The sequence below is a fragment of the Coprinopsis cinerea genome (genome assembly GCF_000182895.1).
Source record: "Coprinopsis cinerea okayama7#130 chromosome 5 map unlocalized cont3.5, whole genome shotgun sequence".
In the NCBI taxonomy this organism is placed as follows: domain Eukaryota; kingdom Fungi; phylum Basidiomycota; class Agaricomycetes; order Agaricales; family Psathyrellaceae; genus Coprinopsis; species Coprinopsis cinerea.
In genome coordinates, this window is record NW_003307540.1 from 2,075,728 (window position 1) to 2,102,662 (window position 26,935).

Consider the following 26,935-nt stretch of genomic DNA (forward strand, 5'->3'; position numbering starts at 1 on the left):
CGAGACGACTGCTCCTTCACCTGCCGAATCGCACAGGTTCATTCCGGAATATGTGACACATACGTTTAGCGTTCAGTATTTTTTTCCCTCCCTCGACATCCCCGGCCTAATCCGCGTGCTTAATCAACCCCCATCCTTCCCCCAGCATCTCGTTACTTTTGCCTTGCGTTTCGTCTACCAGCATGTTGGCTGTTTCTACACCGGCTGCCGGTATCCTTATGGTCATCTTCGGTTGTCCTTCCGGAGTCGGGTAAGGTAGATGGGTGGGTAAGATACCGCATTGCATCAGTGCAGTCGCTTGATCCCACCAAATGTGCTCTGAAGTTGCAAAGTCCGACTGTTAGCATCATTTCACCCTTATGGTCCTTTCCTCACCATTGTAGAGCCTGTCCCCTCGAATGTTGACGACAGCCATCATGGGGATCGCAAGTTTCTTCCCTGTTGGAGGTACTTGCGGCAATAGCCAATCGACGGTACGATCGTGAGTGATGTGATAGATGAACTCGTCTGCAATCAACATGAGGTACTGCGGAGGAAGAAGTAATTGAAAACTGAGGCGCCTGACCTACAACGCGATCAGGACCGACCGTTCGAGAGATGACTTGCAAGCGTGCATCGGCAGGGTTCCTGTTTCGCACAGCACCGTAAACGGACTCATGGGTCTGCGAATCGAGGGGAGATACGCACGAAAAGATGAAATGGTCCCGGTAAAAACGAGTCAAGTTCTCTCTTCCGACGCCGCCAGTCATCTGGAAGGGAAACGGTTAAATTCCAATTTGTTTCACCCAGGCCGCCCGTCTTTTCGCACCGTTGGAACATGGTTGACATATGGCTCCGCCTGAGGAATGGGGTCAGCGTAGACTCCCTTGGCAATGAGAGCCGACATACCACCATGGTAGCCATGGTCTTTGCGACGCTTCGTGCTTCAAACTCGAAGTAGCAGTGCTCGTCCCATATTGCTTCCAAATCAAAGTGTGGCCCACCCAAGTGCTTTCGGAGGAACACCAGGGATCGAGTATGGGCCACGGAAGCGCTGCCCGGGTCGTAGTCTGCGGAGGTGGGAAGGACGAAAGTTCCAGAGGCCACTGGATAAGAATGCTTTTGCACAAGTTCATTCGTGATCTTCACTGTCTCATCCTGTCGGGTATGAAGGAGAGTCGGTTTGGTGAGGTGCGACGCGTCCGGAGAACCTGCAGGGTATCCATATCCGACAAGGCACACAAAGCGCTGATTGTCGGCCAAAGCCTGTGAAACTTCTTGTACGCAATCTTCATCGTATACTTCCCAGTAGGAACGACCAAGTCAATCTCCAGCACAACTACGATCGTTATCGCGCTCACCAATCACTGCGAATTTATTTTGGATGTCGACAATCTCTGGCGATTCCCGGAATGCATTCTCCGCTTCGGTGAGGAGCTTTTGGACAGTGCTACCGGATGGGATTCCGGTGGTGAAGGCGACAGCGAACCCCTCCTCTGCCCATTTCTGCACAGGCCCAGGATCCAGCGGTTTGGGGCTTCTCTCGACCCCCTTGGTGGAATTCAAGAAGAGCAATACACCAGGACCGTGCCCACGACGCGACAAGGGAGGTTGAAGCCCAATGTGGTCGTTTATGCGACGGATTGGTGCATTCGGAAGGGCAACTGGTTGTTCGTCTGGTGAATTTGGGTCGTAAAAAGCCGGGGCACCCATTTGGTCCAAGTCAAGGAGGCGACGCTCTGGACTCCCGAGGGAAATTGCATTGCCATACCCGGACCCCCGTGATGATCTACCTCACATCACTCAGCAGTGGTGGACTGCAAATTTGGTCGCAGTTCAACGCCTCGTTACTGGCCCTCGACCGTAAGCCATGACAGGCCCTCTGTCCAGGCGGCCTGAACTCTCCTAACTGCCCGGCCAGTCTGAAAGGGACCTGATCCAGTAAGCATCTTACTACATCCACGATCTTCCACTTCGAGGCTGACCGTGCATTCAACTTCGATTAATTCGATTAAGCCTGGTCCTTCCTAATGGACAGCTTCACAAACCCATATAACCCCCTTGCACGCCAGAGAGGCCTTAGTATCGCACCTTGACCCTGCTTTCACTTGTACTGCTTTCGACCGTCACTCGCCATTGGACCTCCAACACTAGGCTATGTCTAACTCGCAAGGCTTTCGACAACTCCAGGTCGCGATTGTTGGTGGCGGTATAGGTGGCCTCTCTGCAGGCATTGCCTTGCGTCGCGCCGGTCACTTGGTCTCTATCTTCGAACGCCGCGGCTTTGATGTCGAGGTCGGCGCCTCTATCTCTTGCGCTGCCAATGGATCTGTCCACTTGGAGGAGTGGGGGATCGACATCAAGGAGATGAGCCCTGTTTCTTTGGTATGTCTGATGGGACTGTTATCATTGCACGTTGGCTGACTGATATCGTCCGCGCAGATGAAATTGACAATGCGCGAATGGGAAACGGGAGAGATTCAGGGCGTCTACGACTTGAGCAACTATGAGAATGAATGGGGTAGAGTTTACTATATGCTGCATCGTCAAGACATGCACAAGGTCCTTCTGAGGGTTGCTACTGCCGAAGAGGGTGCAGGCACCCCTTGCAAAATCTTCAATGATTCTCAGTGAGTGCCTCACGATATTCTTCCCCGTCTCATCCTGAACAGTTTTTGTATAGATGCGAGTCAGTTGACTCTGAACGCAGAATAGTCAGATTCCAGAATGGCAAGACTGTTCAGGCAGACTTGATCATTGGTGCAGATGGAATTCGAGTACGTGGCATGTCATTCACTGTGTTTGGATCTTCTGACACCCGTAATAGAGTGTTATCAGGGAGCAGATCGGCGTAAAGCCCGACATCAAGTCATCTCCGCAGACCTGCTACCGTTGCAACGTCCTCACTAAAGACATCAAGAAGCTTGGCCTTGTATCGCACTCGTACGAACCAGCCATGTACGTCAGGTTCCCTTTATTCCCGGTTTTCTTCGTCTGACATTACTTCAGCCAATTCTGGGGCGGCTCGGAAGGCAGGAATGGGCGTTCAAAGTACTACAAGATCGTCATGGCTCCTTGCGCCAATGGCGAAGTCGTTTCATTCTATTGTCAGTGACTTCCCCCTGTTGTGTAGCGGGGATTAACTATATCCTCAGGCTTCATGCCCACTGAATTGACCAACCATCGCGAGGAGGGATTCACCTTCAAGGAGTGTCCTGTCTCCGACATTCTTCAAGGCCGATATAGCGACCTTGACCCCGAATGTCTGGCCCTGCTGAAGAACTCTCGCGATCGCATGCCATGGAGACTCTACGTCCACCAGCCCTATACTGTATGTCACCGCCTAGCCCCAAGTCCTTCAGGTACTCAATTGCCCTTTTGTCCAGCACTGGTACACCAAGCAGACTTGTATTCTCGGCGATGCCGCGCACCCTATGATGCCCCATCAGTCCCAGGGCGCTTGCATGGCCATCGAAGATGCCGCCGCCCTTGGTATCATCTTTTCGTCCAAGTACCCAGAGTTCACCAGGGATGTCGAGGCTGGTTTACGACTCTACCAGGCTATTCGAAAACCGCGTGCTACCATGGTTCAGGCAGCTAGTGCCAAGGCCACTGAAAATGTCGCCGAGCGTATTGGTTTCACCAGTATCGACATTGCAGACGAGATGTTGAGACCCCAGGCCGGAGGATTGACTGGTAAGCATCCTCGCAACAATCGAGCGAAGTCGTCTGACCTCCGTTGACAGTCAAGGAAATGAATGAATACAAGATGCACGACCATGTCGCGGCAGAGGTTGCGAAGCTCAGGAAGAATATGGAGTTCCCTCAGGAAATGGCTCACCTGTAATGCGTTTCCTCGTCATTCACGAATATACCTAGACTCGTTCATACCCTATTTCTTTCTCTGTGTATCCCGTCTTTCGAGTCCTATGCTATGTGGGTCATTTGAATAGAATTTACATTCGATATAGCGAAAGTGGGGCATTTTCCTGAAAAGAAGACGCGGTAAGAGGCCACACGCTTCGTAAGTTGCCACACATCGTGTAAGCGCCCACATGAAGGGCGGTTCAGCAACCCCGAGAAGTCCGAAGCGGTGATCCGTAACTGTACAGTTGCATCAAGCCACGTTCGGAATTAGCCGGTGTTCGTCCCCCCAACATTGGGTATCGAGAACGGCTGATCAGCAAGTCCCGCCGTCCTCAAGACCCACAAAAATGAGGTATGTTCGTCGGTATGGTCGATGTTGAAGGCGTTTCTGACAACTTCATGTTGGTAGTCATCGTAAGGTCCGTTGGAATGCCGCTTGTAGGAGGAAAGGAGGCTGATATTGGGTCCAACTTTTCAGTACGAAGCTCCCCGACACGGCTCGCTTGGTTTCCTCCCAAGAAAGCGTGCCGCTCGTCACCGCGGAAAGGTCAAGGCCTTCCCCAAGGTGCGTGGAATCATGTTCCTGCGAGGTGGACCGGTTTTCAGAAGTTTGGTGCAAATAGGATGACCCCAAGAAGCCCGTCCATTTGACGGCCATGATGGGCTACAAGGCTGGCATGACCCATGTTGTTCGTGATCTTGACCGACCCGGATCCAGTGAGTTTAGCGAAGCTTGTTAGGGGGGTTGGCGTTTATGGTTACGATTTTCAGAATTCCACAAGCGAGAGGTTGTCGAAGCTGTTACCATTATCGAGACACCTCCTATGATCGCCGTTGGACTCGTCGGCTATGTCGAGACCCCTCGCGGCCTCCGCACCCTCACCACCGTTTGGGCCAACCACCTTTCTGACGAAGTCAAGCGCCGATTCTACAAGAACTGGTACCGATCCAAGAAGAAGGCCTTCACCCGCTACGCCAAGAAGAACGCTGAGGATGGTGGCAAGTCCGTCCAACGTGAGCTCGAGCGCATCCGCAAATACTGCTCTGTCGTCCGTGTCCTCGCCCATACTCAAATCCGCAAGACTGGTCTGGCCCAGAAGAAGGCTCACCTCATGGAGATCCAGATCAATGGTGGATCTGTCGCTGACAAGGTCGACTTCGGTTACAAACTCTTCGAAAAGCCCATTGAGGTTTCTTCCGTCTTCGAGCAAGACGAGAACGTCGATGTCATTGCTGTCACCAAGGGTCACGGCTTCGAGGGTGTCACCCACCGATGGGGAACCAAGAAGCTTCCTCGCAAGACTCACAAGGGTCTCCGCAAGGTTGCTTGTATCGGTGCATGGCATCCTTCCAACGTCATGTTCTCCGTTGCCCGTGCTGGTCAAAGTAAGTATCGATACCGTCTACTTATCTGTATGTTTGGCTGACGAAATACCCTAGACGGCTACCACCACCGAACGGAGATCAACAAGAAGATCTACCGCATTGGTCTCGGTAGCGACGACGGCAACGCCTCCACCGAATCTGACATCACCAAGAAGGTCATCACTCCTCTCGGTGGCTTCCCCCACTACGGTGTCGTCAAGAACGACTTCCTCTTGGTGAAGGGCTCCATTCCTGGAACCAAGAAGCGTGTCATCACGATCCGCAAGTCGTTGATGGTTCACACCTCTCGTCGGGACTTGGAGAAGGTCACTCTCAAGTTCATCGACACCTCTTCGAAATTCGGCCACGGTTCCTTCCAGACTGTCCAGGAAAAGCACGCGTTCTTGGGAACGCTCAAGTCTCGCGCTTGATCATCTTTTTACGCTTTCCCTTTTCATCATGTCATATGCTAGGCCCCGTTATATGTGTTTTTTCATGCCACCCAAAAATACAATACTTCCAAAAACACAACTACTCTGGTGCATGAAAGTGATTGAATTAAGTGTGTACGGTTGGATTTTGAGAGACTGAGAGAAATAGCGTCAAGTGAAGGCGTGGGACCCCGGAGTGTCGCGTGCGAACGGAATTTATTGGCCAGCTTGTCGCAAAAGTTTCAAGGCGGGTCAGTGTAGTTTGTGACCGACAACGATCCAAGCTGCTCTAGAACTCTGCGCGACCTGGAGAACGCGTCGCACAGACTCACCGGTGGTCAGACGTCCTCTGACATAGTGGTAAGCTATTTGAGTTTCTTGCTTTCTCGATTTCAGATTAAACCCTGTTTCGTAGGATGACTGGACGCTCTATTGATGCTCAGAGCGTCCTCTGCGGGCCTCACCAGTGCTTTTCCATTAGCAATACGCGCTGTTCGACAATGGAAAGCCCTCCGAGCTCCCGTTCTCCCTTCAATGTCGATACCGAAGAATCGCTTGCCATATTCCCAAAAAGTTGGAAACCTTCGGTCAATTGGAGAAGAGCAGCCGGCTGGAGTCCCCAAGAACCCTTCCCAATACACGTCGTATACAACCAATCCAGCAAGCGGAAAAGAAGACCACGCAAGCTATGCGTTACCGACGACGTGGAGACCGCCGACGCCTTTCAATCCAGAACGACGTGTCAGCGAGTCCGATACCACCACCGACCCCGCCTTGCCATCTCCTCTGTCATCTGCAGACATGGAAAGAGTCGTAAGGGAAGCTGCGAAACCGAAGCGGAAGGCAGCTCGATATCGAGAACGACGTCCTCGTCCTGGTTTACGCCGCAGAGTAAAACTTTCCAACCCCATCCGACGAAAACGACCCCCACGCAAGCCCAAGGACAATGGACAAATGGACCCGACCCAATGTGGCTCTCAATACCTCTCTCCAACACGACTTACATTGAGGACCTTCGTACCGCCAGATATGGAAGGCGGAAGAGGGCCGACCCTTGTCCGTCTTTTGCGCGCCATGCTATCGAAGGACCTTCAAAAGGCATTAGAGGCGCAGAACGAGATCCGTCGCCTTCAAGCCGAAGATCATGTCGTTTCTACCCATTTCTCCCGCATCCCTGTTCCCATTCTTCGCCAACTACACTACAACCTATCCAAACAGCGTCCGGTCACCAAATCCCACTTCCCCCTCATGTTGTCCGCTTTGCAGTCCCTGTGGGATGCAGGCGAGACATTCCCTATCGACGTCTGGAACTCGTTGATCAACGTAGCCGGAAAAGGCTTCAGAACTGGCTCCAGGCACGAATATGTAACGGCTGCGTCTATCTACCGCGATATGATTAGCGGTCGCCGTCCAGGTGCCTCGCAACGCGAATTTCTGAACTTGCGGAAGCCTGAACAACTGGAAGCCCTCCCTGGCACCGTTCAACCCAACCTGGTTACATTCAACACCCTCATTAGCATCGCAGCAAGGTCTCTCAGCCAACCTGCCATCGCCCATGCGGTCGCCTTATTCCAGAAATCAGGGCTCACTCCCGACCATATCACCCACTCATCCCTTCTCGTCTATTTCACTAGGACCAACAATTTTACCGGCATTCGTAACACCCTCCTCAAGATGAAGCGACAGAAACTGTCAATGCCAATCGACACACTCAACGGCATCCTCTACGCGTATATCTACAACGGGCGGGCCGAGGTCGCTTGGGACGCGTTCCTTGTCCTGAAAAACAATGTAACTCCCGACCCCAACCAAGCTTTCGTCAAAAGAGCCCAGAGGCGGCTTGCCTCAAAAGAGGGTATCGTGATTGGCTCCGACTTGAAGCCCAACGAAGTCACATACGTTGCCACCATACAGGCGATGGCTCACAAAGGCGATGCGTTCCGGACATTTTCAACCCTCCACGAACACCTCTCCCTCGATCCCGGCGCCTTCTGTTGGAACTCAACTGCAGCAGCATTTCGTGCAGTTTTCCTAGGCTTCTCCAAACATGCACATCCACCGTCATTTTCTACCGGGAAAGGAGCGGTCCCAATCTACGAGTGGAACCTTTCCAATCTCGACCTCATGTTCAAACTGTTCCTGCGATTACCCCCTACAAGAATACCAACCAGAAGTACGATTTATTGGATCATTACCGCCTTCGACAAAGCGAGCGGCGGTGACCTACCAATTCAACGCAGAGTGTGGGTGCAGCTTAAACTTCGCTTTCAGAAACGCGATCCCCAGCTCTTCCGCCAGAAGCGACTTCAGGATGTGGAAGCACGATTGTTCTTGGCCCCGCAATCCCAGCAGTGCTCTGAAAATCCCTCAAGTCTTCGGCCTGAAGGTGCATCCGAATCCGGTCCATAATGTACAAGCGAATTTCTACGACAGTGTCAAGTTACTTGGATTCTTCTAAATTCCTTCAAGCCTCGTGGTTTGCCCTCCAGTCGAGATACTCGTCGTAGGTGACGGTGCATTTCTGTGATTGGTATCGCCGAAGCTTGATGCTCCTGCGGAGATCCTCAGAGATGGGTCCCCTCCACCCTGCCTTGTGGATCGCGCTGTCGATGGCTTCGATCTTGCTCCATCCCTGGTCCGGAATCACCTCGGGAAGATAGGTCGCAGAGAAAGATTGTTTAGACGTGATACGGGGAACGCTGCCGCCACCGGAAGACAAGGGTGACGGCGCCTCTGAAGATGGGTTGTTAAGGAGCGATGGGTGGGGGAATGTAATGTAGATGCCATGGACGCCAATAGTCCAGTCGAGATAGGAGTTTGCGGACTCGAAGTTGGTCAACAACGAAACACTAGTTTATTGTAGATAGCACAAGAGTATAATTTAGCCGCCGATTTTTTTTTTCTTTTCTGGAAAGCGAGTGTGCGCACCTGCATTCGAGTGATTCTAGCTCGTATTTCTCAATCTTTCTAAATCTAGAGTCTTTGAATGCGCTGATCAGGGCATATTCGGCGAGACCCTCGTGCAGTGCCAGGGGTTCAAAGTTGCCAATGCATCCTCGCAAATGAGGGGGCCTACCCGGGCGGGAGGAACGTATGTTCCATGTCACGAAAAGCGGACTGCGGGAGAATCTGAATCAGGCAAGCAAGTTCCATCGGATGACAAAGGAAGGTTGGCGTACTATTTCTCGTCAGGAAAGGTGGGCGGGATAGGTTCTGAGCCCGTCAGCTCGCAATAAAGGGTATCAAATGCGTAGAAACAATGCTCTGGGGTGCAGGCTTCCTCCGGGGTCGACGGGGTGTCGCTGTGCACGCCGTTGGACAGTAAAGACATGAGGAAGGATAGTAGCGCCAGTTGGACTCGATTTTCCAGCAGTAAACGGAGGTATAAGACTACTCTACAACCTAGGAACCGGGTCCAAGGTGGATTTATATAGGTTCACTAGGTCGTAGAGGGGGGAAAACAAAAGGCCACAACGATAACGCTGTCCTGACTGGCGATCATAAATGATTCATGACCGCGGTATTTTCGCAGTCGGCCACGATCACCTGCCCGCTGACGAGTGGACAAAGCAAAGCAAAAGGCTGTAATTGTAACAGATAAAGTGACATACAGTCATACATACATGAGAGGGGTATGAACTAAAATAGATACTATCGAAACCTAAGAAGAATCAGTAAATGGGGCATGGACATGGACATGTGACGACATGGAAAACAAAAGAAACTGTAACTGGCTACTATAACTAAGATGATAGGTATGTGAGAGAAGTACTCGAATCGAAAGGAAATGAGATAATGAATAAGAAATAACGTGGACCGAGTAAAGGTAGCAAATAGATGTAATGAGTACACTTGTGGAGATGAGAGAGAGAGACAGCGGACGAACAAACAGGAGAGCGAGAGACAGAGTGTTACAAGCGAGCGTGATAGACTGAAGGAATGTGGGGGGTCGAAAAGCTTGATGGTAGAGGGCAAGAGCGGACAGACGAAGCGCTAACAGCAGTTCCAACTACCAGCCCGTTGCTGCTGGGCCTTTTCGCGGGCCTCCTCTTCGTCCGCTTGCGCTGCCCATGTCGGCTGGCTGACTGTGGACAAAAAGACGCTATCCCGCTTCCTCAGCTCGTTCTCTCGCTCGATAGCGTCCTTCCGTAGGATGATAGCTGATATCAGATGGTCGAACAGGTTTTGTATACCTAATGAGGGTTGAGAAGGGGAATGCAAGATTGACATGGAATGAATCACTGACCAAAGTCATCCTTGGCAGACACCTCGAAAAGTTCCATCCCTTTGCTCAGCCCCCATTCACGTTCGTCATCCCCTGACTCGTCTTCCTCCTCGATGCTGTTGCTGCTGTTATCCATATTATCGTAGCCCCCAAACCCAAATCGGGAAGACTGAGGCGTTCGCGATGTCGAGCTAGTATTCGAACGGGTAAGAGAGCCAGCAGTTCTCGGACGAGTGGGACCTTGTGTTCTACTTCTTTGAAGTGCAGATGATCGACCGGGGGGAAGATCCAAATACGCGGGGGTTTCGGGCGAAGTGGGAGCGGGAGGCGAAGAAGACATGCCAAACGTTGGCGATTTGAGACCCGGAAACGATGTGAACCGCGGGCGAATGTAGGAGCCGAGAGTTGATGGAGGTGGAGGTGGAGGTGGCGGAGGTGTAGGGATGCGTGGTGGAGGGAACCAGTTGTGCAGTGACAGACGTGCAAGGTCTGAGGTGACCTGCCGCTGCTCAGACAGGTCCGCCTTGGCACCAACGATGTAGATTAACAATTCAGGAGGACAGTTCTTTTTGAGCTCTATCAATAGAAACAAGGTTGTTCATTTGATGTTAACTTGCTTTTGAAGAAAAAAGCTTGTTTCTTACCTTCCAGCCAGCCTCGAATGTCCTCAAAGGTTGAGAAATTGGTGATATCGTACAACAGAAGAGCCGCATTAGCGCCTGTGAGAGCGAGTTTGAAAGCGTGATTAGCGAGGTGAACGGCGGCGACAGAGACGGAAATGACGGACCTCGATAATACATGGGAGCCTGTTTGGTTGCCACAGTGTCAGCAAAGTTGAATGGTGGACAGGAAGAAAGTTGGCAGGAGAAGACGCACCATACTCCTGAATCTTTCCTGACCGGCTGTATCCCATAGCTGCAGGCGTACCTTGACGCCGTTGACATAGACTTTCTTGGTTACAAAGAAGGCCCCGCTGGTCGAGGTCGTGTTCTTGGGGTCAAACTTGTTTTGGGTGTACCGTTGCAAAAGACTGGTCTTGCCAACGCCTGCGACGGTTGGGATGAGTAGGGTCTACGGTTGGCAAAGCAGAGCAGGACTTGCCAGAGTTCCCCATGATGACAATCTTGCTATCAATGCCCTGGTCATAACGAGAACGTGAATAGGGATCCATGACGGGGTAGTGGTGGTCGTCGTCCATGGCGACGGGGAGGGCCGTTTGGACGACGAGCAGCGCCTTGGACGGGGGGGGGGCGGGGTGGCCAGGAAGGGGAAATAAAAAGGAGAGGACGCGAAGAGGGCTGAGAGAAGAGAGAAACCACAGCTGCTTTACCGTCGACGGAGGGCTCGGTCCAAATCCGGCCAAGTCCCACGGCTAAGCTTTCCTTTTTCAGTCGCTTATCGGAGCACTCAAATCGGACCTCAGCAATCGAGATTCGCATATGCTTTTGGATCGTTCATATACTAAAAAAACATGGCCATAACATAAAGAGTATCATACTACGATGTTTAGGCCTTGTCGCCGTGCACAACAGGGAACTCGAACACCACATCCTTGCCAGTCAGGCGGCGGTACACTGACGAGAATGAGTCGAGCTTGTATTCCAACGAGGTAGCGTCCTTGGAGTCGAGGAATCTACGCAGATATTCAGCATTCGATCTTGCAAGTATCTCCACCACTTACACTTTGAGGAGTTTGGAGCCATCAACGGCAACACGGGTGCGCTTGCCAACAATTTCAGTGGGGAAGACAAGATCCTCAAGGATCTTCTCGTGGACGCTAGTAAGAGTTCGGCTGCGGGGTCGCTTCTGCTTCACTCGGGAGGTGCGGGTGGGCTTGCGGAGCATCCGGCGCTGGGCGATGAAGACAACATGGCGGTCGGAGAACTTCTTCTCGAGTTCACGGGTCAGCCTTGAAAATTATAAGCTATCGAAACCGACAATGAACCGCTCATTTCACCGCGCACCTCTGCTGGACCTTGTGGAAAGCCTTCAACTGAGGAACGGGCACAAAGATAACGATGGCCTTTTTGCCGCCACGAACGTCGACTTCACGGGCAGCAGAGATCTGGAGGACTCGCAATTCGCTCTTCAATTCGGGGACGTTGTTCTCCAAGTCAATAAGGGCCTGGGCGACCTGAGTCTCGATCTCATCGGGGGGAGTGTTGGGGGCGTTCGCCGTGCGGAGAATCTTGTTGGTGACAGACATATTGGCGGTGGAGAGCCCTGCAAAATTGCATCAATATCATCCAAACCGAAATCGTGTCATCCAGCCCAAAATCCATCTCCAGCAGCCCAGTTTTCGCCCATCCAGCACACCCTCTCCATCCTCTCCACCCAGTCCAGCAGCATTTCAGCGAGGCGAGCACTCACCCTTTTGGTCGCGACGAACGGCGGTGTGTTTCTGTTGATCGAGGTTCGCTTTTTGGTTGTATCGTTTGGAGCTCTCGGTGCTTACTAAGCAGGAACGCCAAGGGATCACTCGATGTATTCACAACTTTGTGCCTAACTTTGGTCTCTAGAACGCTTGAACTCGTCTACCCACTTCTTCTCCGCGTCACCTTTCGGGACAACCACAAAGGTAAGACATCCATCTTTTACCTCCAATCCGTCCTTTGGCTCTCCTTCTTTGGGCTTGGCCGCTTTGAACACGTCCTTCAACGTCATCTTCTTGCCGACCTTGAACAGCCGCTTCCGGCGCGTCATGGCGTAGACGACGAGGGACGGCACCGTGTACTCTCCTTTTTTGTCCCACTCTGGCGCAGTCCCAGCAGGAGGGAACATTCGTTCCAGATGAGCCCCAAATATAGTGTCCTCGACAAAATCCGGGATCACATCGGACGTCGCGTATTGTGGATAAAGGAAGAATACCGGGAACACAAGCGTCGAGTTGGTCGGATCTTCCGGGTCCCATCGAGGCTCGTACGGATTCGAAGATCCATCTGGTTTTGGTACGTCAATGAGGTTCCGCTCCTATGCATGACGTGCAGTTTTAGCAACGAAAACAATAAACGGTAGCGCGGCGCTTACCCGGAAAGCCATAGCCAAGGCGCGCTTAGCCTCCTGTTCCTTTCTTAGGCGCTCCTCCCGTTCCCTTTGAACTTTTTCCTTTGCTTCCTTCCTTTTTAACAGTTTTCCACGAAGAACCTTCATCGCTTCATTCTCTTGATCGAATTTTAGGCACCTATCACAGCAATCCAGCCCTTCTTCGAGTCGGTCAAGCGCCAAAAGCGCCTGCGCAGACCTATAATAGGCCTTTGACAAGTGGGCGTCGAGATTAAGAGCACTTGAGCAATCCCGTAGGACGGAACCATAGTTTTCTGGAAAAGTCCTCATGAATGCAAGTAAGATGTCGAATAGCGTTCAGCGCTTACGGAGTTCAAGATTGCAAGCAGCTCGGTTACAGAGCAAAGCTGTCATAATCTTGGGGTCTGTCGGCTTGGCCTCGATTCCCTGAGTGTAGAAGCTAATAGCCTCTCTGTACTTTTTGCCCTTAAAGTATTCATTTCCTCGAGATTTGAAGTTGTCGGCGATTTCTGTGCAGAAAGACGGTTGACAATGGGGTTGGCGGACTGACAGGAGAGAAGGTTCTCACCCACCATCCGGAGTCCCTTCGTAGGCAAGGTCCTGCAGGGCTGCGAGGACGGGATTTTCAGAGCTCTCATCCGGTAAGGATTTCATGAACAGGGGAATGTCATCGAGGGCCTTCAACTTCGCGTCGATCTCTTCCTGGCTGAGCTCCCTGGGACCAGCGACAGGTGCAGGTTGACTCCTCGCCATTTCGATAATGTGTTTCTCGAGGTCTGCGTCCATGTTGTCCAGAGCGCCTGGTCGAAGCTGTAGTTGGAAAGAAAGAGAACGGAACAGGACCAAGATGATCGCATCGTTATCATCTAATTGACAGGGCGGTTCGATGGCGGCCCGCTTCTCTTGATGGTTCGCTCGCTGCAGAATGGAGGTTGGTCGTTGTTCTGGACCCTTTTCTTGTTTCCTGATTGTGACCTTCTTGCGAACACAACCGTTCTCCCCCGAAATACGATACCATGAAGGCAATACGAGGTCTGAAGAGGGCGCTCAATGACACTGGGAGATACAGGTACAAGGTGTGTAATGAGTGCCATATATTCCACCTGGTGGAGACTAACACTTTTGTATAGTCTCCAGAGCTTGCCGTTGATCACGTTGTCATTGGCGGAGGTACGACTAGATCCAACGCGTCTTTACACGAATCTTCAAACAATATCCAGGAATCGTGGGGTTGGCAATTGCCCAGCGACTGTGTCAACAGTTCCCTTCAAAGTCCACTTACTTGATCGAGAGACATCCACGAGCTGGGGAGGAAATTAGGTATGCAACAGACGCAGTCTCCTTTGTTCACTGTTCTCACCTAGTTCTATTCGCAGCTCTCGCAATTCCGAGGTCATCCACTCAGGTGCGAATCGAATCACATTGGGCCTTTGGAATGACCCCTAACTTCATGCTCCACTAGGCCTTTATTATCCAGAGGATTCCTGGAAGACCAAGCTATGTATTCGAGGCAGGGACCTCATGTATCAGAGATGCAAGGAACGTAACATTCCTTACCGCCAGACCGGAAAACTGGTCGTTGCATCCCACGAGCAGCTTCCGTACATCCATAACCTCCACCAGAAGTCTCTTCGAATGAAATGGCCCGAATTCTCCCTGGCTGGAAAGGAAGACCGCCAGGACCCGGTTCTGCCAACGGAACTGATAAGCGGAGAACAGGCTAGGGAAATGGAATCCGACCTTTCCAAAGACATTGTTGGGGCTCTCTGGGTTCCCACCACCGGCATTGTCGACTCCCATACGTTCATGCAGAGCCTGGAGAAGGATATTGTCGAGTCTGAACAGGGCCAGGTAGCCTACGGCACCCGTGTCGTTCGCTTGGATCCTTACATCCGGTCTAAACGACCAGCCAACATTCCCGACACAGAAACTGGTTGGATTCTCCAAACTGTGACCGGCAAGGCAGAAGAAACCGACTCTATTCTAGCAAGGACTGTAATTAACGCAGCAGGTCTCTCAAGCACGTTCATTCTAAACGCCCTTCTACCTCAAGACCAGCGGATACCCATGTACTACGCCAAGGGGTCATATGCCAAATACAAGGGTCCCGGGGTCAGCAATGTCTCGCATCTCATCTACCCATGTCCAGAGACAGGCCCAACCCAGCACGCATTCCAGTCCCTGGGCACCCATCTCACCCTCGACCTGGACGGAAACATCCGCTTCGGCCCAGATCTCCAATGGATACCAGCCCCAGACACTTTCTCTGACGACCCCGAGCAAGACACAGATTTCTGGATGGAGCATCTCACCCCCGACGAATCCCAAATCGCAGAAATGCACCAGGTTGTCACACAATACCTACCAGGTGTGACCTTGGACGGTCTACAGCCAGACTACGTGGGGATGAGACCAAAGTTGATTCCCCCCAGCGGTGGCTTCCAGGACTTTGTCCTTCGGATAGACCATCCCATTGACGCGGATTATGCTAGCATTGCGGAATTCCGTCCAATGATTAGTTTACTAGGGATCGAGTCCCCCGGTTTGACTTCGAGCCTAGCAATAGCCGAGCAAGTAGTCACGGGCATTTTGAAAGGAGGGAAGACCGAGGTCTAGTGTATTGCATAGTGGAGTAATGGCCATTGTAATAGTACTTCTCCGCGAGCAGTGAATTTAACCGCGAGCCTTGACCTTGGGTTCCCAAGAGCTGATCTTTGGCACGACAGTGTTGTAGCTCTTGTATGCTCCTCGAGTTCCAGTCAAGTTCTCCACCCAGGGCTAAAAAGAACGTCTTCAGAACGTGCTGTATGAACGCCAAAGCACTATTACTCACGGCCTTCCAAGGCGGAGAGAGATTCTGCATAACAGGATCCTCGGTCGGTGGGTCTTTGCGAATGTGGCTCAGCCAAGCGTGCCATTCAGCGGGAACTTGAGTCGCGTTGAAATCGTGCTAATGGGCAACCGAGTTCAATCATATACATATTTTCAAAGGCTAATTGGAGACGAACCTGGACGAAGTCCACCCATCGATGCCGACCTGAATCTCACTAAGTCGTGTCATGAATATACCACAGAACTAACGACGAACCAGGAACCTCTTCTTCAGCATTTCTGTTCTCGAAGTAACGGTTTCCGAACCTGTCACAGAAGGGTCAGCATCGTCTCGGGAGAATAGGGAACAAACATACTGGTCAGCGCCAACAAATCGTCCGGACTTGGCGTCACCAATGTATTGCATCTGCCTCCACCATTGGCCAACGCCTGTCCTTTGAATATTCCGTATCGTTCGCCAGAGGGAAACCATGGTTGCTTGTGACCGAAGTCGAGGTGTTGAGAGTTGCTCAACTCCTTCCAGTCACAGGGATTTGGCGTGTTTGGTCGTGCTTGGATCCAACGACAATGCTTTCGACACAGCCACCATTAGAATGATCTGAAAGGTCGGCTGAGCGCCGACGCTTATACCTTGCGAAGCAAACAGCGCAGTTTTCAGGCATTGCCGTCGCGCCATCCGTCGGCGGTTGCAGGACAGACATACGAGGTCTCGCTGAACCCAATTTCATGCCGGCCGCAGCCGGCGATAATTCGCAACGACATCAGAACACGCAATGAAACTCGAAACCAAGGGTATCGACCTTGCTTTAGCTAGGTCCCTTAGGGGAGGATATTATGTAAGTTTTCACTACATAGAAACGCGAAAACAAACAAATGCAAGCACTTGGCTTACCGTTGTTTCGGTTCTCCCAACCTTCAGTGAGATTTTGTTCTCTCGAGAATAGTCTCTTCGAGTGGGGAACGACAAAATAGCCGCACATTTGAACACTATCGTATATTTCTCAGTAGCCTGTTTAAGCGCTGGGACCTGCAAAAGCCTGCTATCCGTGTTTGCACGCAATTTCGACAGTGATACTACTTAACCGGAGGACCGACTACCTTCGTTTAAACTTTAAATGTTGAAGAGGTCGCGTGACGCATAGGCTCATTTGCCCGTCCAAATAGCAGTTGTTCGCTCACAGCGTACATAGTCTGAGTGTCAATTGCAATCTGTTTCAGTACCGCTTCCCAACGACACCTTCCGGGCAGAAGTGTGAGTGGTTCAATGTTCAATGCTCCCAACAAAAAACAGGGTCCCTAAATGACGCTAAAGCAAGGTCGGTAGTCGCGGCACGCGGCCCCTTTATGTTTAATTATTTACGGCCCGCTTCAGCGGAACATCCGAAACTGTGACCAAAGATACAAGTGCAGAAGAATCTACGGCTCCCACTGGCAGACCATCGGGAACTTTGGTCGACGCTTCAAGAGAACAGAACGCAAACACGGAGGAGTACGTCCCATGTATAAATACCCCGTCACACCACTGTATACATTCGCAAGCCACCAATCCCGCAGACCAACCTGCTGACCTTTGATTCAGTTATTTGGGGCAGGATTCAGCGGTTCAGGCTGTTTGAGGTGGAGTATATTTCTGTACAGGTGACCATGTTTCGAACGAACGAGGGATATTTTGCCGAGGGTAGAGACTTGATTTGGAAATTCGCTCCTATGTACTTAGTTTCGCATCGACTGTTTGTATTGCTTTGTCAATTGGGACAGGGGGCTTATCTAATACTGGTTGGGAGGAAACCTTGCTTCGCAAGGTAATCGACCTTAAGACTTTAGAACAAGGGTGAAAAGGTCTTCCCTGGACACGTCGATGAGAATAAGAATTAATTATAATTTAGCAAAATCCAAAGTACATGCACATGGCACCAGAGATGGCTTGACGAAGAGCTAGGTTGTTCCGACACACATGGTACATAAAGGAGGCCCTTGACAATACGAGAGAGGAACCAGGAAGATACAAGAGATTCGGATCCATGTGAGTAATGCAAATGGTAAAAACCACGGGAGCCTGTACGTACACAATACAAGGGTCTTTGAATATACAGAAAAATCTCAGGAAGATAGTCAACATATGGAGGAGTAGGAAGTGAAAGTCTGGTCGGTTCCAAAGGGAAACGTCGGAAGAACGAAAGGTGGGACGCACACGACGAAGTAGATCGAGTGAAAATCTAATCGGCATAGAGCACATGCTTATCCGTCCCTTCCATCCAAGCCCGGAGCTCCTCGTCGGTGTCCAGGCCGACAAAGGTGTTTGTCAAACTATCTCGGTATTTGAGCACCCGCAACTCAGATCCTAGTCGTGCCTGTACTTTCTCCATCAATTCGTGGTGTGACACCTTGGGGTGTACTCGAATTGCGATCAAATCATCCGCCACTCTGTCAAAAATCTTGATTTTCACAAAGGCGGTTTGAGGGTTGGCAGCGGATATGGGCGGAGTATTGAGGTTGACCGATGTCGCAGTTTGGGAACGCGTTCGGGAAGCAGACGAGAAAGAGTTAGCTGTCGTTGGCGTGGGCTGGGTGTGGTCCGTCCATCGCGACTGTCCGTTCGAATACGAGTCTCTTGATATCGGAGAAATACGTTCGCTGGAATGGTTACGGGAGTGAGAGGCATAGGATTGGGTGTGCTGTGTTTGATGAGTATGGAAAGACGAGGTTGACCCTGCTCGCTGGTGGTTCTGGTGAGCTTGTACACGTAGGCTCTCTTCCCTGGAGTGCCTGCCATTAACGGGTGCGGTTTGACCATAGGGATGCCTGTCGTATGGTCTGTGTTGAGGCGAAGCAGCGTAACCTTCATCCTCGTAATCTGACCCGTCACTATGGTGGCCGCTATCGCTGACCTTCATGCGTCCCACTTGATCGGCGATTTCTTGTGCATATTCTCGGTCGTAGTCGTCCTCAGGATATTCGCCAAAGAGGGCGTCAATTTCGTCGACACGGGGATCAATTTCACTGTCGACATCACCCGGTTTCAATGCGAGGAATTGCCTGAGGACTTCATGTTCAAGGATATGTCGATAACCGCTCCTGCTGAGAGCGCATAAGCCGTGGATATATTCGTCCAATTCCTCCCGGCGAGTTGCTGTTAGAGCGTCGTCAACGTCCTTGGCTGGTCCTGGCATGTATGGCAAGACCCTGGGGTGAGGGGGTTGTTGGCCTGCTTCACGAGGGAAGGTCCGCAAGAGGGTGACTTGGAATTCATAGAAATCCTCATAGACGCGGAACAAGATGAGTTGCTTGGCGGGAGGAAGTTGGCCACTGCCCGGTGAGCTATATGGCTGGAATATAGCGTCAACGCGGAACCAGTACTCTTCCATCTCGTAATGGAAGGACACGACGTCCGCGGAAAGAAGAATGCCCTCCGGAAGGCATTCTGGGGTTTGGGGACGAGGGGGTTCAGGTTCTCGCGGTGGATCCATCGGCTCTGCCATGGTACTAAGGAAAGGACTGGTCGGGGGTCCACCCCTGCTCGGGGGATCGATAACCCCGAGCGAAATACTGTTTTGCTTGTAGTTGAGCATTGCTCTTTTCCAATCCTCAACCTTGGGTAGGTCCCCGCGATCTATGAGGGCATCGACGTCGACGATGGGAGCTCCTGTTGTAGGATCGTGGATTTCGACGAAGGATACGGGAATCAGGCCTGGACGTCCGAGTTTGCCGATGGGTTTCGCGACGAACCACTCGCGATTAGATTGGGCGACGACGGTGATAGCATCTCCTCGCTTAGCATCGAGTTCATCCGGTCGTTCTGCGCTGAAGTCGTGCATCACTATCGCGTAGTAAACCTGATGCTTGGGTGTTGGTGGTGAAGGGGCTGAACCGGAACCAGGCAAGTGCATTGATTTGAATCCTCCTCCGCCAGGGGTGCTGAACTGTGAATGGCGTACACTGATAGGCGCATTGTTAATATAGTGAAGTTACAATTGATCTGCTGCAGACGTACGGCGGTGCATTCTTTCCAAACTCTTCAAACATTGCACGAGGGACGATCCCGCGGGCTCCTGTGACTGGGTTGTGGGCTTCGTACCAAGCCGAGCCCTCCGCATCTTTCAGAACATAGAAGAAGTCGCCCTTTTGAAAAGAAAGTTCCTGGGGCGCCTGTGATTTGTAGGACGAGTTTGCACGGATAACTTTCTGAGGAGGTAATATTGCTGATGGAGGTTTGGACATGGTTGGTATCGGGAGAGGGGTTGATATCTGGAGTTTTGAGGAATCCTTGTTGCCATTGAGAGATTTTCTAAGAGACTTCATGGTTTATCGTAAAGCGTGAAGGAGAGACGTCGTAAAGGTGGTCGTAGAAAAGGAAAATGGTCGTTGTAGATGTGAGAGCTCAGGGCACTGCAGTTGCATTGTCCATTCTGTCCACGTGCTTTCCCATCAAACAATTAATTACTTAACGTCCCATATCCAGCCACTCCTCTGCAATCTCGAAATTCAAACACCACCATCCATCGTCATGGTGAACTGCCCTGCCGTTGTCCAATCCATGAGTCAGGCCTGATCTCCCTGATTCCTCCTCCTGTATGTTACTGTTACGAACACTGTTGGGCCATTAGTGCTTCTTTCACCATGGAAGCTCGAACTGTAGCTGACAGGGTAGCCAGGAAGATTCGTGTGTCCTGTAGTAACCACCCTCTTGGCTATTGTCCCACCGTTATTTATACCGTGCTCTCCAATGTTACAGCTTCTTGTTATTCTGGGTGACATGTAACCCCCAGAAGCGGTTGCGGCACGCTACTGGTGGAACAAACAATGCCCGAATTCGCTGAGTCAGCACCCTCGGGGACAAACATTGAACCCTAAGCAACGGGCGACGGGGGGAATCTCGTACCTCAACTTTTACCACACGAAGCCAGAATCTATCGACAATGGCTGCCAGAAAGCTGCAAAGTGAGATTCATGAGTTGTTCGGTTAGACCGCGTCTCACAATGTACTCTAGGCGAAATTGACCGGACTTTGAAGAAAGTCGCGGAAGGCGTCGAGCTTTTTGAGAGCATCTATGAAAAGATGCAGGCGTCTACGAACCAGACGCAGAAGGAGAAGCAGGAAATGGACTTGAAGACCCAGATTAAGAAGTTGCAAAGGCAAAGAGACCAGATCAAGACATGGGTGGCCAGTAACGATATCAAGGACAAGACGATCCTCCTCGAGAATCGAAGGCTCATTGAGACGGTAAGTCGTCTTCCGCGACATGTATCTCATACCGAGATCAACTTCAATGGGCTAACTCACTCGCCTTTAGCAAATGGAGAAGTTCAAGGCATGCGAGAAGGAGATGAAGACCAAGGCATTCTCCAAGGAGGGATTGATCCAGGCAGCGAAACTCGACCCGAAAGAGCAGGAGAAAGAAGATGCAATGCAGTGGCTACAACAGCAAGTGGAAGAATTGCAGATGCAGGTCGAGTCGACGGAGGCAGAGGTGGAAAGCTTGCAGAGTACCGGAAAGAAGAAGAACAAAGCTGGCGCAAATGCCTTAGGTCGTTTAGAGGAACTCGAACATCTCAATGAGCGGAGAAAGTGGCACATAAGCCGGCTGGAACTCGTCTTGCGTCTTTTGAACAACGGTTCCCTAACTGCCGAGAAGGTGAACAGTCTCAAAGAGGATGTTCAATACTTTGTGAGCAATAACAGCGTGAGTTCCGTCCTTGTTCTCCGACCCTATCGACCCTGACCGTCCCGCAGGACGATGATTTTGAGGAGGATGACGGTATCTACGAGGAACTCAATCTCGACGAGGCAGAAGGAGAGTTCGGATTGGTTGCTGATGATGGCGACAGTTCTGAATCGGAGGATGCAAGCGAACGTAAGTTTGCCTAAAATACTGTTATGAAATGTTACTCACTTCGACTAGCCGATGTCCCGCCGCCAAAGAGCAGTAAGAAGCAACAACAACAACATGACGACGACAATACATCGCACAGCAAGCAGCATGACAGCCCTATCCTCAAGAAGGCGGGCGTATCATTAGCAATGAGGAGTGGGTGTCATTCTTCACTTGTTGTCGACATTCATCTAACTTCTTTGCAGAGCATTCCGTCGACAGTTTGTATTCATCATTACTTGACCTGTTCCCGGACTCATTTTCTTGTAGCCAAACCCCCGCCAAACATCAACCTCTCGCAGCAACCAATGTCGAGCGTACTCAAATCTGGACTTTCGCAACCCGCACCCCGCCCTACGCCGCCGACATTACCTCCTATACGCTATGCTGCTGCAGCAGCAGCCGCTGTAAATTCCCATCCGCCAAGTTCGGCAAGTGCACATCCACCGTCAACTGCACCAGTGACTCCTGCATTGGCACCAGCACACGCATCCTCAGCTTCACCTGCAGTACCGCCCTCGGTTGCAGCAGTATCTCAAGACCAGCAGTCAGCTTCGTCTCCTAGTCTCACCCAGCAGTCAGCGGCGAGTCCAGCATTGTCGTCGGCGGTATCTGCTTCCCAAGCTCCTGAAGGCTCGTCTCGCTCTGGCCAACCGTCCCCTGCTCTATCTAAAGCTATCCCGACTTCAGGTACGAAACAAGCGCTGGCATCCCCTCAACGCGACACGGTCAACAGGAAGGGTAAGGCACCGATCATCGATGATTAAAACGTCGCTGAATAATTCTCCAGAATCGGTATCTGTCGCTTCTCCTCAAGTACCCAAGCAAGCTCCAGCATCACAACCCCAAGTAAGTTTCGTTGTCTTCTCCTTTGAATCTATCTGCTGACCAGGAACCTTTGCAAGGCGACGAGTAACGAAGCAACGCAACCCCCAGCCGCCAGCGCTGCTCCTGCCACGCCGGCGCAACAACCTCCAACGACGGGACCATCGCCTTTGCCTCAACAGCTTGGCGTAAGTGACACCAACCCCTCCAGCCGTCGGGGTCACTCATTTCACCTTCACCAGACCCCCGTCCTCTCTCCAGGAGTCAAGGTTGCAGAGCAACAGCAGGTGCTACAACAGCAGCAGCAACCTCCGGCCCAGTCCTTCCCTTCGCAGCCCATCGGTGGCCAACGACCACCCTCGGCTGCTCAAGTTGCTCCTACGTCAGCAAGACCTGCCTCAGCGTTCCCCGGTTCTCTGTCAGACCTCGTCGTTTCCTTTGAAAGTGTCAAGCAGAAGGGTGAGAGGCCCTTGTTACTGGTTTCGCGTTGTAGCTCACCTCCGTGATCCTATAGCAGCGCTCCGTATGAACAATATGGAGCAAGTTCACAAGATGCTTGAAGGTGGACTTATCAATGTCCCTCAACCACAGGATACCGACAAGTAAGTATCGATTGTCACATGTTTCTCTTCTATTTTCTCAGCATCTCTTCGAAGACCCAAGTACTACACGCCAAGGAATCCTTTCCCGACGCCTTCGTACTATCCTCAAACACCTCACGCCGCCCTCGGTACCCCCGCCATCTTCTCTCAACTGGATGTTGAGACCCTCTTCTACATCTTCTACTACCTACCTGGTACCTATCAACAGTACGTGCCCATCTTGAACCTATGTGGAGTTCTCTAACTCTTCAAACAGATACCTTGCTGCCAAGGAGTTGAAGCGACAATCCTGGCGATTCCACGTCAAGTATCTCACTTGGTTCCAGCGACATTCTGAGCCTCAAGCCATCACCGAAGAGTATGAGCAAGGGGTATACGTCTATTTCGACTGGGAAGGTTCATGGTGCCAACGGAAGAAGAGCGACTTCCGATTCGAATACCGTTACCTCTCCGAAGACTGATTTCTTATTGACTTTGTTCTTCATCTGTCCATTGACCCACTCATCCTTTTTGTAATTACTCATATTCACGTCTGAGCGACATCAATGCATTACGAGTTATATCATTATAATGGAGCAGGTTCTATTATGAGAGGAAGTATACCTATGTAGTCACGCGCGTCTACTCGAGTTTTACCACGGCGCCGAGATCCTCAAAGGCCTTCTTGAGCTTCTCAGCGTCCTCCTTGGAGAGGTTCTCCTTCAACATCTTGGGTAGTGACTCGACGAATTTCTTGGCCTGTTGTAAAGAGTTGGGATCAGAACTCGCAAGAAATAAAGCCAGAAGTGCACCCACGTCAATGAGGGTGAGGTTAGGCACCAGTGCCTTGACTTCCCGAATGATCTTGGGTTTTGAGCCAGCGTCGAAGGACTCGAGCTTGACGTTGAAGACAGTCTTCTCCTTGGGCTTCTCCTGAAATGTACATGAGATTACGACCTTGTCGAGTAGTTCAGAGCAAAACATACAGCGGCAGGTTCGTCGGAAGCCGCGGCCGCACCACCGGCGGGCGCTGCTGCTGGTGCTGCTGCTGGCATAGCAATTTCTTGGATATTCAGTCGAGTCTGTTGTGAAACGGGTGGTTAACTTGTTCAGCCCCGGACGCCCCTGAAAGCTGCTAACCTTGAGTTGCGTCACCAAGTCAGCGGCCTGCAGCAGTGTCAATCCCGAAATGTCATCGACGATTCGTGAAATCTTGGGGTCGGCGGTGGGAGGTGGTGGAGGCGTAGAAGTTGATGCTGGGGCTGCTTCAGTCGATGCATACCGAAGGGCATAGAGCGTCCTCGGACGCCTGTAAACGCGGTTTGTATTGAGTAACATGTCCTACACCTCCCGAACGTGACGAGGTCGAATAGAACGGGACTGGACGTACTGTGAAAAGGTGGTAGACCGGGAGAAGAGTCGGAGAGCACCAGAACAACGACTCTGGAATTGAATGTGAGTTTTGGCAATGCTCGAGACGACGACGGACTTACAGCCATGACTACTGTTTTCGTGACACGCGAAACTGGAGAACGCAAGCCAGAGTTGGCAAACTTTTTGAGGCGTTCTTTGGTTCTGTTTGCCATCACCTTCCGTCCGGTCACAGCCTCCGAACCCGCTCTGTCCCGCCGGGTACCGACTCGGGGTAAAAACCAAGCCTCCGGTAACAATCTAGGGCACGTTCTTTACTTTTCAAAGTACAGCAAGGCCAGCTGCTACTGGTACAAAATTTATTGTCGATAGGATACAACTAGCCCGGCTAGTGTGTGTACAATGCAAAGGCCGCGGATTCGACACGATTTCCTGTGACTTCAGAATTTGACAGGCTTTGCAAACGTGGATTCGGCGTCAAAGGCGTATCTCAGGTCGATCGTCTTCGCGTCTGGCTCGACGTATATCGGCTTGCATCTCTTCCAAACGCACATTGCACGAATAATATCCTAATATCAGTTCTGTCAGCCCACAAGTTTGAAACGCAGTGGAAGGAAACCCACCCTTTGTGTGCCAAAGATCAGAATAAAGACGGTCGGGGCTGGTATCCACAGTCAGTTACTATTCTGAGAAAGACCAGTTTTCTTTACCGCTGGCCAGAACCAAATCAGGGACGGGGCTAGACGGTGACGTGACTGAGATGAGGCTCAGACTTCCCGTGACGGCAAACGTTAGAGCTTGGTTCCCCAAGTAATTGAAAAGGGTATGCTTTACCTCATAGCAGTGATTATATACAGACCAAAGGAGAGAATGCGAACAGGGAAGCTAAGATCCACTTTTCGACGAAGGCTGGAGCCCTGAAGCCTTGCTATCTTGCGGTGTCGAATGAGGAGGATCAAGGTCCACGCTATAAACGGTTCTGTCAGTAAAGGGCATGCCAGCACTCGCAGTCGCATACCTTCCAGGATAACAGTCGCGAGGAGGATAATGGAACAGACAACAGCGATGGTGTTAGTCCTGCCATGAATGTATATGAGCGACTGGGTTGACGGGATAACACGGTCGGGGCGCACAGTGGTAAGTTTTCCACCGAGCAGTAGAAAAACCGGCGATTTCGCGATACTCGTCGAGGGTCATTAGCACCAACCTACATAAATGACAGATCAAATCATTAGCTCCAGATCTAGAAGACGTAGGTGGATGTACTAACGATGGCGGTTGCTAGAACGAAGATAAAGTACACAACATATGGTGATATAATCATCTTTGGGTCCAATCAGCACGGTCACAAGTGTCAGAGGGGAAATTCTGGCTCACCACCCAGAAACGTATTTTGTGATCATCATCCTCGCAGGGCTTACCGTGGTGGGCAGCTCGGATCTTGAGAAACATCTGCGCCGTGTTGTTGGCAAAGCCGTTCGATTACTTCAAAGAAAACAGACCTGGAGCACAAGCATAAAGGCACAAATGGATTCCCTGTTGAAAGGTCAGGACAAGCATGGGCCCGGGCGCTTAATTCACTCACAACGGTGGAACACCATAGATCGTAGAGGCCTGAAGCAGGCAAAGCATTGGAGCGGGTTCTGGACCAGTGAATTTGCCGAAGTATACACTTTGAGAGCGGTGTCAATCGTTCGCATAGGCTTCGGTGAGTCGGGTTACGCACAGCAGGCTGGAGACACTGTTATAGGCCAAAGTCATTAGGATAGGCGCGTATAATTGGGAAACCAGGTCAGGGCTTACATTCCAGTTATGAGAAAGGCGACACAAAAGTTGAGGAAAGTGCCATGTCGTTTCACTTGTGTCGAAAAGAGGACGATGGCGATTAGGACAGGGAGACCAAGAAACGCAGGCCACATGTTGAGGACCAGAAATAGAACGAGGTGGGGATATGATCCATGGACAATATTGTGCGGGCGGGGTTGCCCTGTAAAGTATCATTGAATACAGTATCGATCCTGCGTACGAAGCGAGACTCACCAGTAACCAGATCCACATGCGCCATATCGGGCGGTCAAGACTGGACAAATCGAAATTGCAAAGGCCTACGAAAGCCACGAACGTAGAAACTTAAGAAGCCAGCTTCAGAGAAGATACGATGAAGGACTGGAAGGGAAGAAAGAGAGACTCTGCGAGCGCAGGCGTCGAGCTAGCGACGATGGGAGGTGGCAAGGAAGAAAGAAGCGATAAGGTGCCATCAAGGATACTCGATCGCGACGGGACGTGGAAAGCCAATGCCCTGTGGGCAGCATGTTTTGTTGAGCATCTCCTTTCGATCTCTCCCATCTGCCAGAAAACTGACACAAGCCAATAGGACGAAATAACGCCGGTAACCAGCTCGCTAACAGACTGGGAAATGATCCTCACTGCACCGACACAGCACTCGGGCTTCGTCGCTGTTTCCAAGACTTGATGAGATTTGCTTTACTCCTGTTACAGGGCAGGTGATCGAGTTGATATTGTGGAAGCCCCGTTCGCATGTCTAAGGCTGGAGAGCCAAATAGG

General features: G+C 51.4%; 13 protein-coding genes across 13 annotated transcripts; 5 read left to right on the forward strand and 8 right to left on the reverse strand.

The window, feature by feature from the left end:
* Positions 1-106: 106 nt before the first annotated feature.
* Positions 107-1,928, reverse strand: CC1G_01288 (dienelactone hydrolase; the record flags this gene model as incomplete). Its single annotated transcript, XM_001837324.2, has 7 exons — positions 107-318; positions 376-526; positions 570-749; positions 809-838; positions 889-1,190; positions 1,341-1,768; positions 1,831-1,928. The coding sequence occupies 7 exons, from the start codon at positions 1,926-1,928 to the stop codon at positions 107-109; spliced, it is 1,401 nt and encodes a 466-aa protein (XP_001837376.2).
* A 208-nt stretch (positions 1,929-2,136) lies between these two features.
* CC1G_01289 (salicylate hydroxylase) lies at positions 2,137-3,826 on the forward strand (the record flags this gene model as incomplete). Its single annotated transcript, XM_001837325.1, has 8 exons — positions 2,137-2,364; positions 2,422-2,609; positions 2,663-2,756; positions 2,807-2,937; positions 2,989-3,086; positions 3,135-3,310; positions 3,366-3,675; positions 3,726-3,826. 8 exons carry the CDS (start codon positions 2,137-2,139, stop codon positions 3,824-3,826), a joined length of 1,326 nt encoding a protein of 441 aa, XP_001837377.1.
* Positions 3,827-4,172: 346 nt separating this feature from the next.
* CC1G_01290 (60S ribosomal protein L3) lies at positions 4,173-5,738 on the forward strand. The gene is made up of 6 exons (XM_001837326.2): positions 4,173-4,198; positions 4,256-4,265; positions 4,325-4,411; positions 4,470-4,563; positions 4,618-5,232; positions 5,287-5,738. Exons 1-6 carry the CDS (start codon positions 4,194-4,196, stop codon positions 5,640-5,642), a joined length of 1,167 nt encoding a protein of 388 aa, XP_001837378.1. The 5' UTR covers positions 4,173-4,193; the 3' UTR covers positions 5,643-5,738.
* Positions 5,739-6,176: 438 nt separating this feature from the next.
* On the forward strand, positions 6,177-8,051 carry CC1G_01291 (hypothetical protein; the record flags this gene model as incomplete). The annotated part of the gene is made up of 1 exon (XM_001837327.2): positions 6,177-8,051. The coding sequence occupies one exon, from the start codon at positions 6,177-6,179 to the stop codon at positions 8,049-8,051; it is 1,875 nt and encodes a 624-aa protein (XP_001837379.2).
* A 55-nt stretch (positions 8,052-8,106) lies between these two features.
* On the reverse strand, positions 8,107-8,973 carry CC1G_14668 (alport syndrome; the record flags this gene model as incomplete). Its single annotated transcript, XM_002911193.1, has 3 exons — positions 8,107-8,491; positions 8,571-8,759; positions 8,822-8,973. The coding sequence occupies 3 exons, from the start codon at positions 8,971-8,973 to the stop codon at positions 8,107-8,109; spliced, it is 726 nt and encodes a 241-aa protein (XP_002911239.1).
* A 662-nt stretch (positions 8,974-9,635) lies between these two features.
* Positions 9,636-11,065, reverse strand: CC1G_01292 (hypothetical protein; the record flags this gene model as incomplete). The annotated part of the gene is made up of 6 exons (XM_001837328.2): positions 9,636-9,835; positions 9,889-10,443; positions 10,512-10,586; positions 10,655-10,673; positions 10,744-10,938; positions 10,988-11,065. 6 exons carry the CDS (start codon positions 11,063-11,065, stop codon positions 9,636-9,638), a joined length of 1,122 nt encoding a protein of 373 aa, XP_001837380.2.
* Positions 11,066-11,299: 234 nt separating this feature from the next.
* CC1G_14669 (40S ribosomal protein S7) lies at positions 11,300-13,677 on the reverse strand (the record flags this gene model as incomplete). The annotated part of the gene is made up of 9 exons (XM_002911194.1): positions 11,300-11,500; positions 11,549-11,776; positions 11,832-12,090; positions 12,238-12,321; positions 12,375-12,837; positions 12,895-12,985; positions 13,049-13,184; positions 13,239-13,400; positions 13,464-13,677. 9 exons carry the CDS (start codon positions 13,675-13,677, stop codon positions 11,374-11,376), a joined length of 1,764 nt encoding a protein of 587 aa, XP_002911240.1. The 3' UTR covers positions 11,300-11,373.
* A 174-nt stretch (positions 13,678-13,851) lies between these two features.
* CC1G_01295 (NAD dehydrogenase) lies at positions 13,852-15,507 on the forward strand (the record flags this gene model as incomplete). Its single annotated transcript, XM_001837331.2, has 5 exons — positions 13,852-13,967; positions 14,022-14,061; positions 14,112-14,211; positions 14,268-14,296; positions 14,354-15,507. Exons 1-5 carry the CDS (start codon positions 13,908-13,910, stop codon positions 15,505-15,507), a joined length of 1,383 nt encoding a protein of 460 aa, XP_001837383.1. The 5' UTR covers positions 13,852-13,907.
* A 57-nt stretch (positions 15,508-15,564) lies between these two features.
* On the reverse strand, positions 15,565-16,195 carry CC1G_01296 (hypothetical protein; the record flags this gene model as incomplete). Its single annotated transcript, XM_001837332.1, has 5 exons — positions 15,565-15,669; positions 15,725-15,841; positions 15,900-15,928; positions 15,980-16,029; positions 16,080-16,195. The coding sequence occupies 5 exons, from the start codon at positions 16,193-16,195 to the stop codon at positions 15,565-15,567; spliced, it is 417 nt and encodes a 138-aa protein (XP_001837384.1).
* A 1,744-nt stretch (positions 16,196-17,939) lies between these two features.
* CC1G_01297 (scd2/ral3) lies at positions 17,940-20,080 on the reverse strand (the record flags this gene model as incomplete). The annotated part of the gene is made up of 2 exons (XM_001837333.2): positions 19,715-20,080; positions 17,940-19,659 (listed from the first exon to the last, which is right to left on the reverse strand). Exons 1-2 carry the CDS (start codon positions 19,939-19,941, stop codon positions 17,940-17,942), a joined length of 1,947 nt encoding a protein of 648 aa, XP_001837385.2. The 5' UTR covers positions 19,942-20,080.
* Positions 20,081-20,637: 557 nt separating this feature from the next.
* Positions 20,638-23,580, forward strand: CC1G_01298 (CCR4-NOT transcription complex; the record flags this gene model as incomplete). Its single annotated transcript, XM_001837334.2, has 12 exons — positions 20,638-20,661; positions 20,712-20,944; positions 21,015-21,404; positions 21,455-21,575; positions 21,624-21,749; positions 21,864-22,283; positions 22,384-22,442; positions 22,499-22,606; positions 22,661-22,877; positions 22,912-23,020; positions 23,075-23,227; positions 23,277-23,580. Coding segments are annotated over 12 exons (2,165 nt in total), but the record flags the coding sequence as incomplete, so codon positions are not given.
* Positions 23,581-23,641: 61 nt separating this feature from the next.
* Positions 23,642-24,498, reverse strand: CC1G_01299 (putative mitochondrial 54S ribosomal protein MNP1; the record flags this gene model as incomplete). The annotated part of the gene is made up of 6 exons (XM_001837335.2): positions 23,642-23,758; positions 23,816-23,932; positions 23,986-24,081; positions 24,140-24,308; positions 24,390-24,442; positions 24,493-24,498. The coding sequence occupies 6 exons, from the start codon at positions 24,496-24,498 to the stop codon at positions 23,642-23,644; spliced, it is 558 nt and encodes a 185-aa protein (XP_001837387.2).
* A 312-nt stretch (positions 24,499-24,810) lies between these two features.
* On the reverse strand, positions 24,811-26,435 carry CC1G_01300 (hypothetical protein; the record flags this gene model as incomplete). The annotated part of the gene is made up of 13 exons (XM_001837336.2): positions 24,811-24,939; positions 24,994-25,031; positions 25,081-25,142; positions 25,205-25,337; positions 25,389-25,447; positions 25,504-25,577; positions 25,641-25,694; positions 25,748-25,822; positions 25,873-25,906; positions 25,956-26,042; positions 26,097-26,111; positions 26,174-26,357; positions 26,411-26,435. 13 exons carry the CDS (start codon positions 26,433-26,435, stop codon positions 24,811-24,813), a joined length of 969 nt encoding a protein of 322 aa, XP_001837388.2.
* Positions 26,436-26,935: the final 500 nt, after the last annotated feature.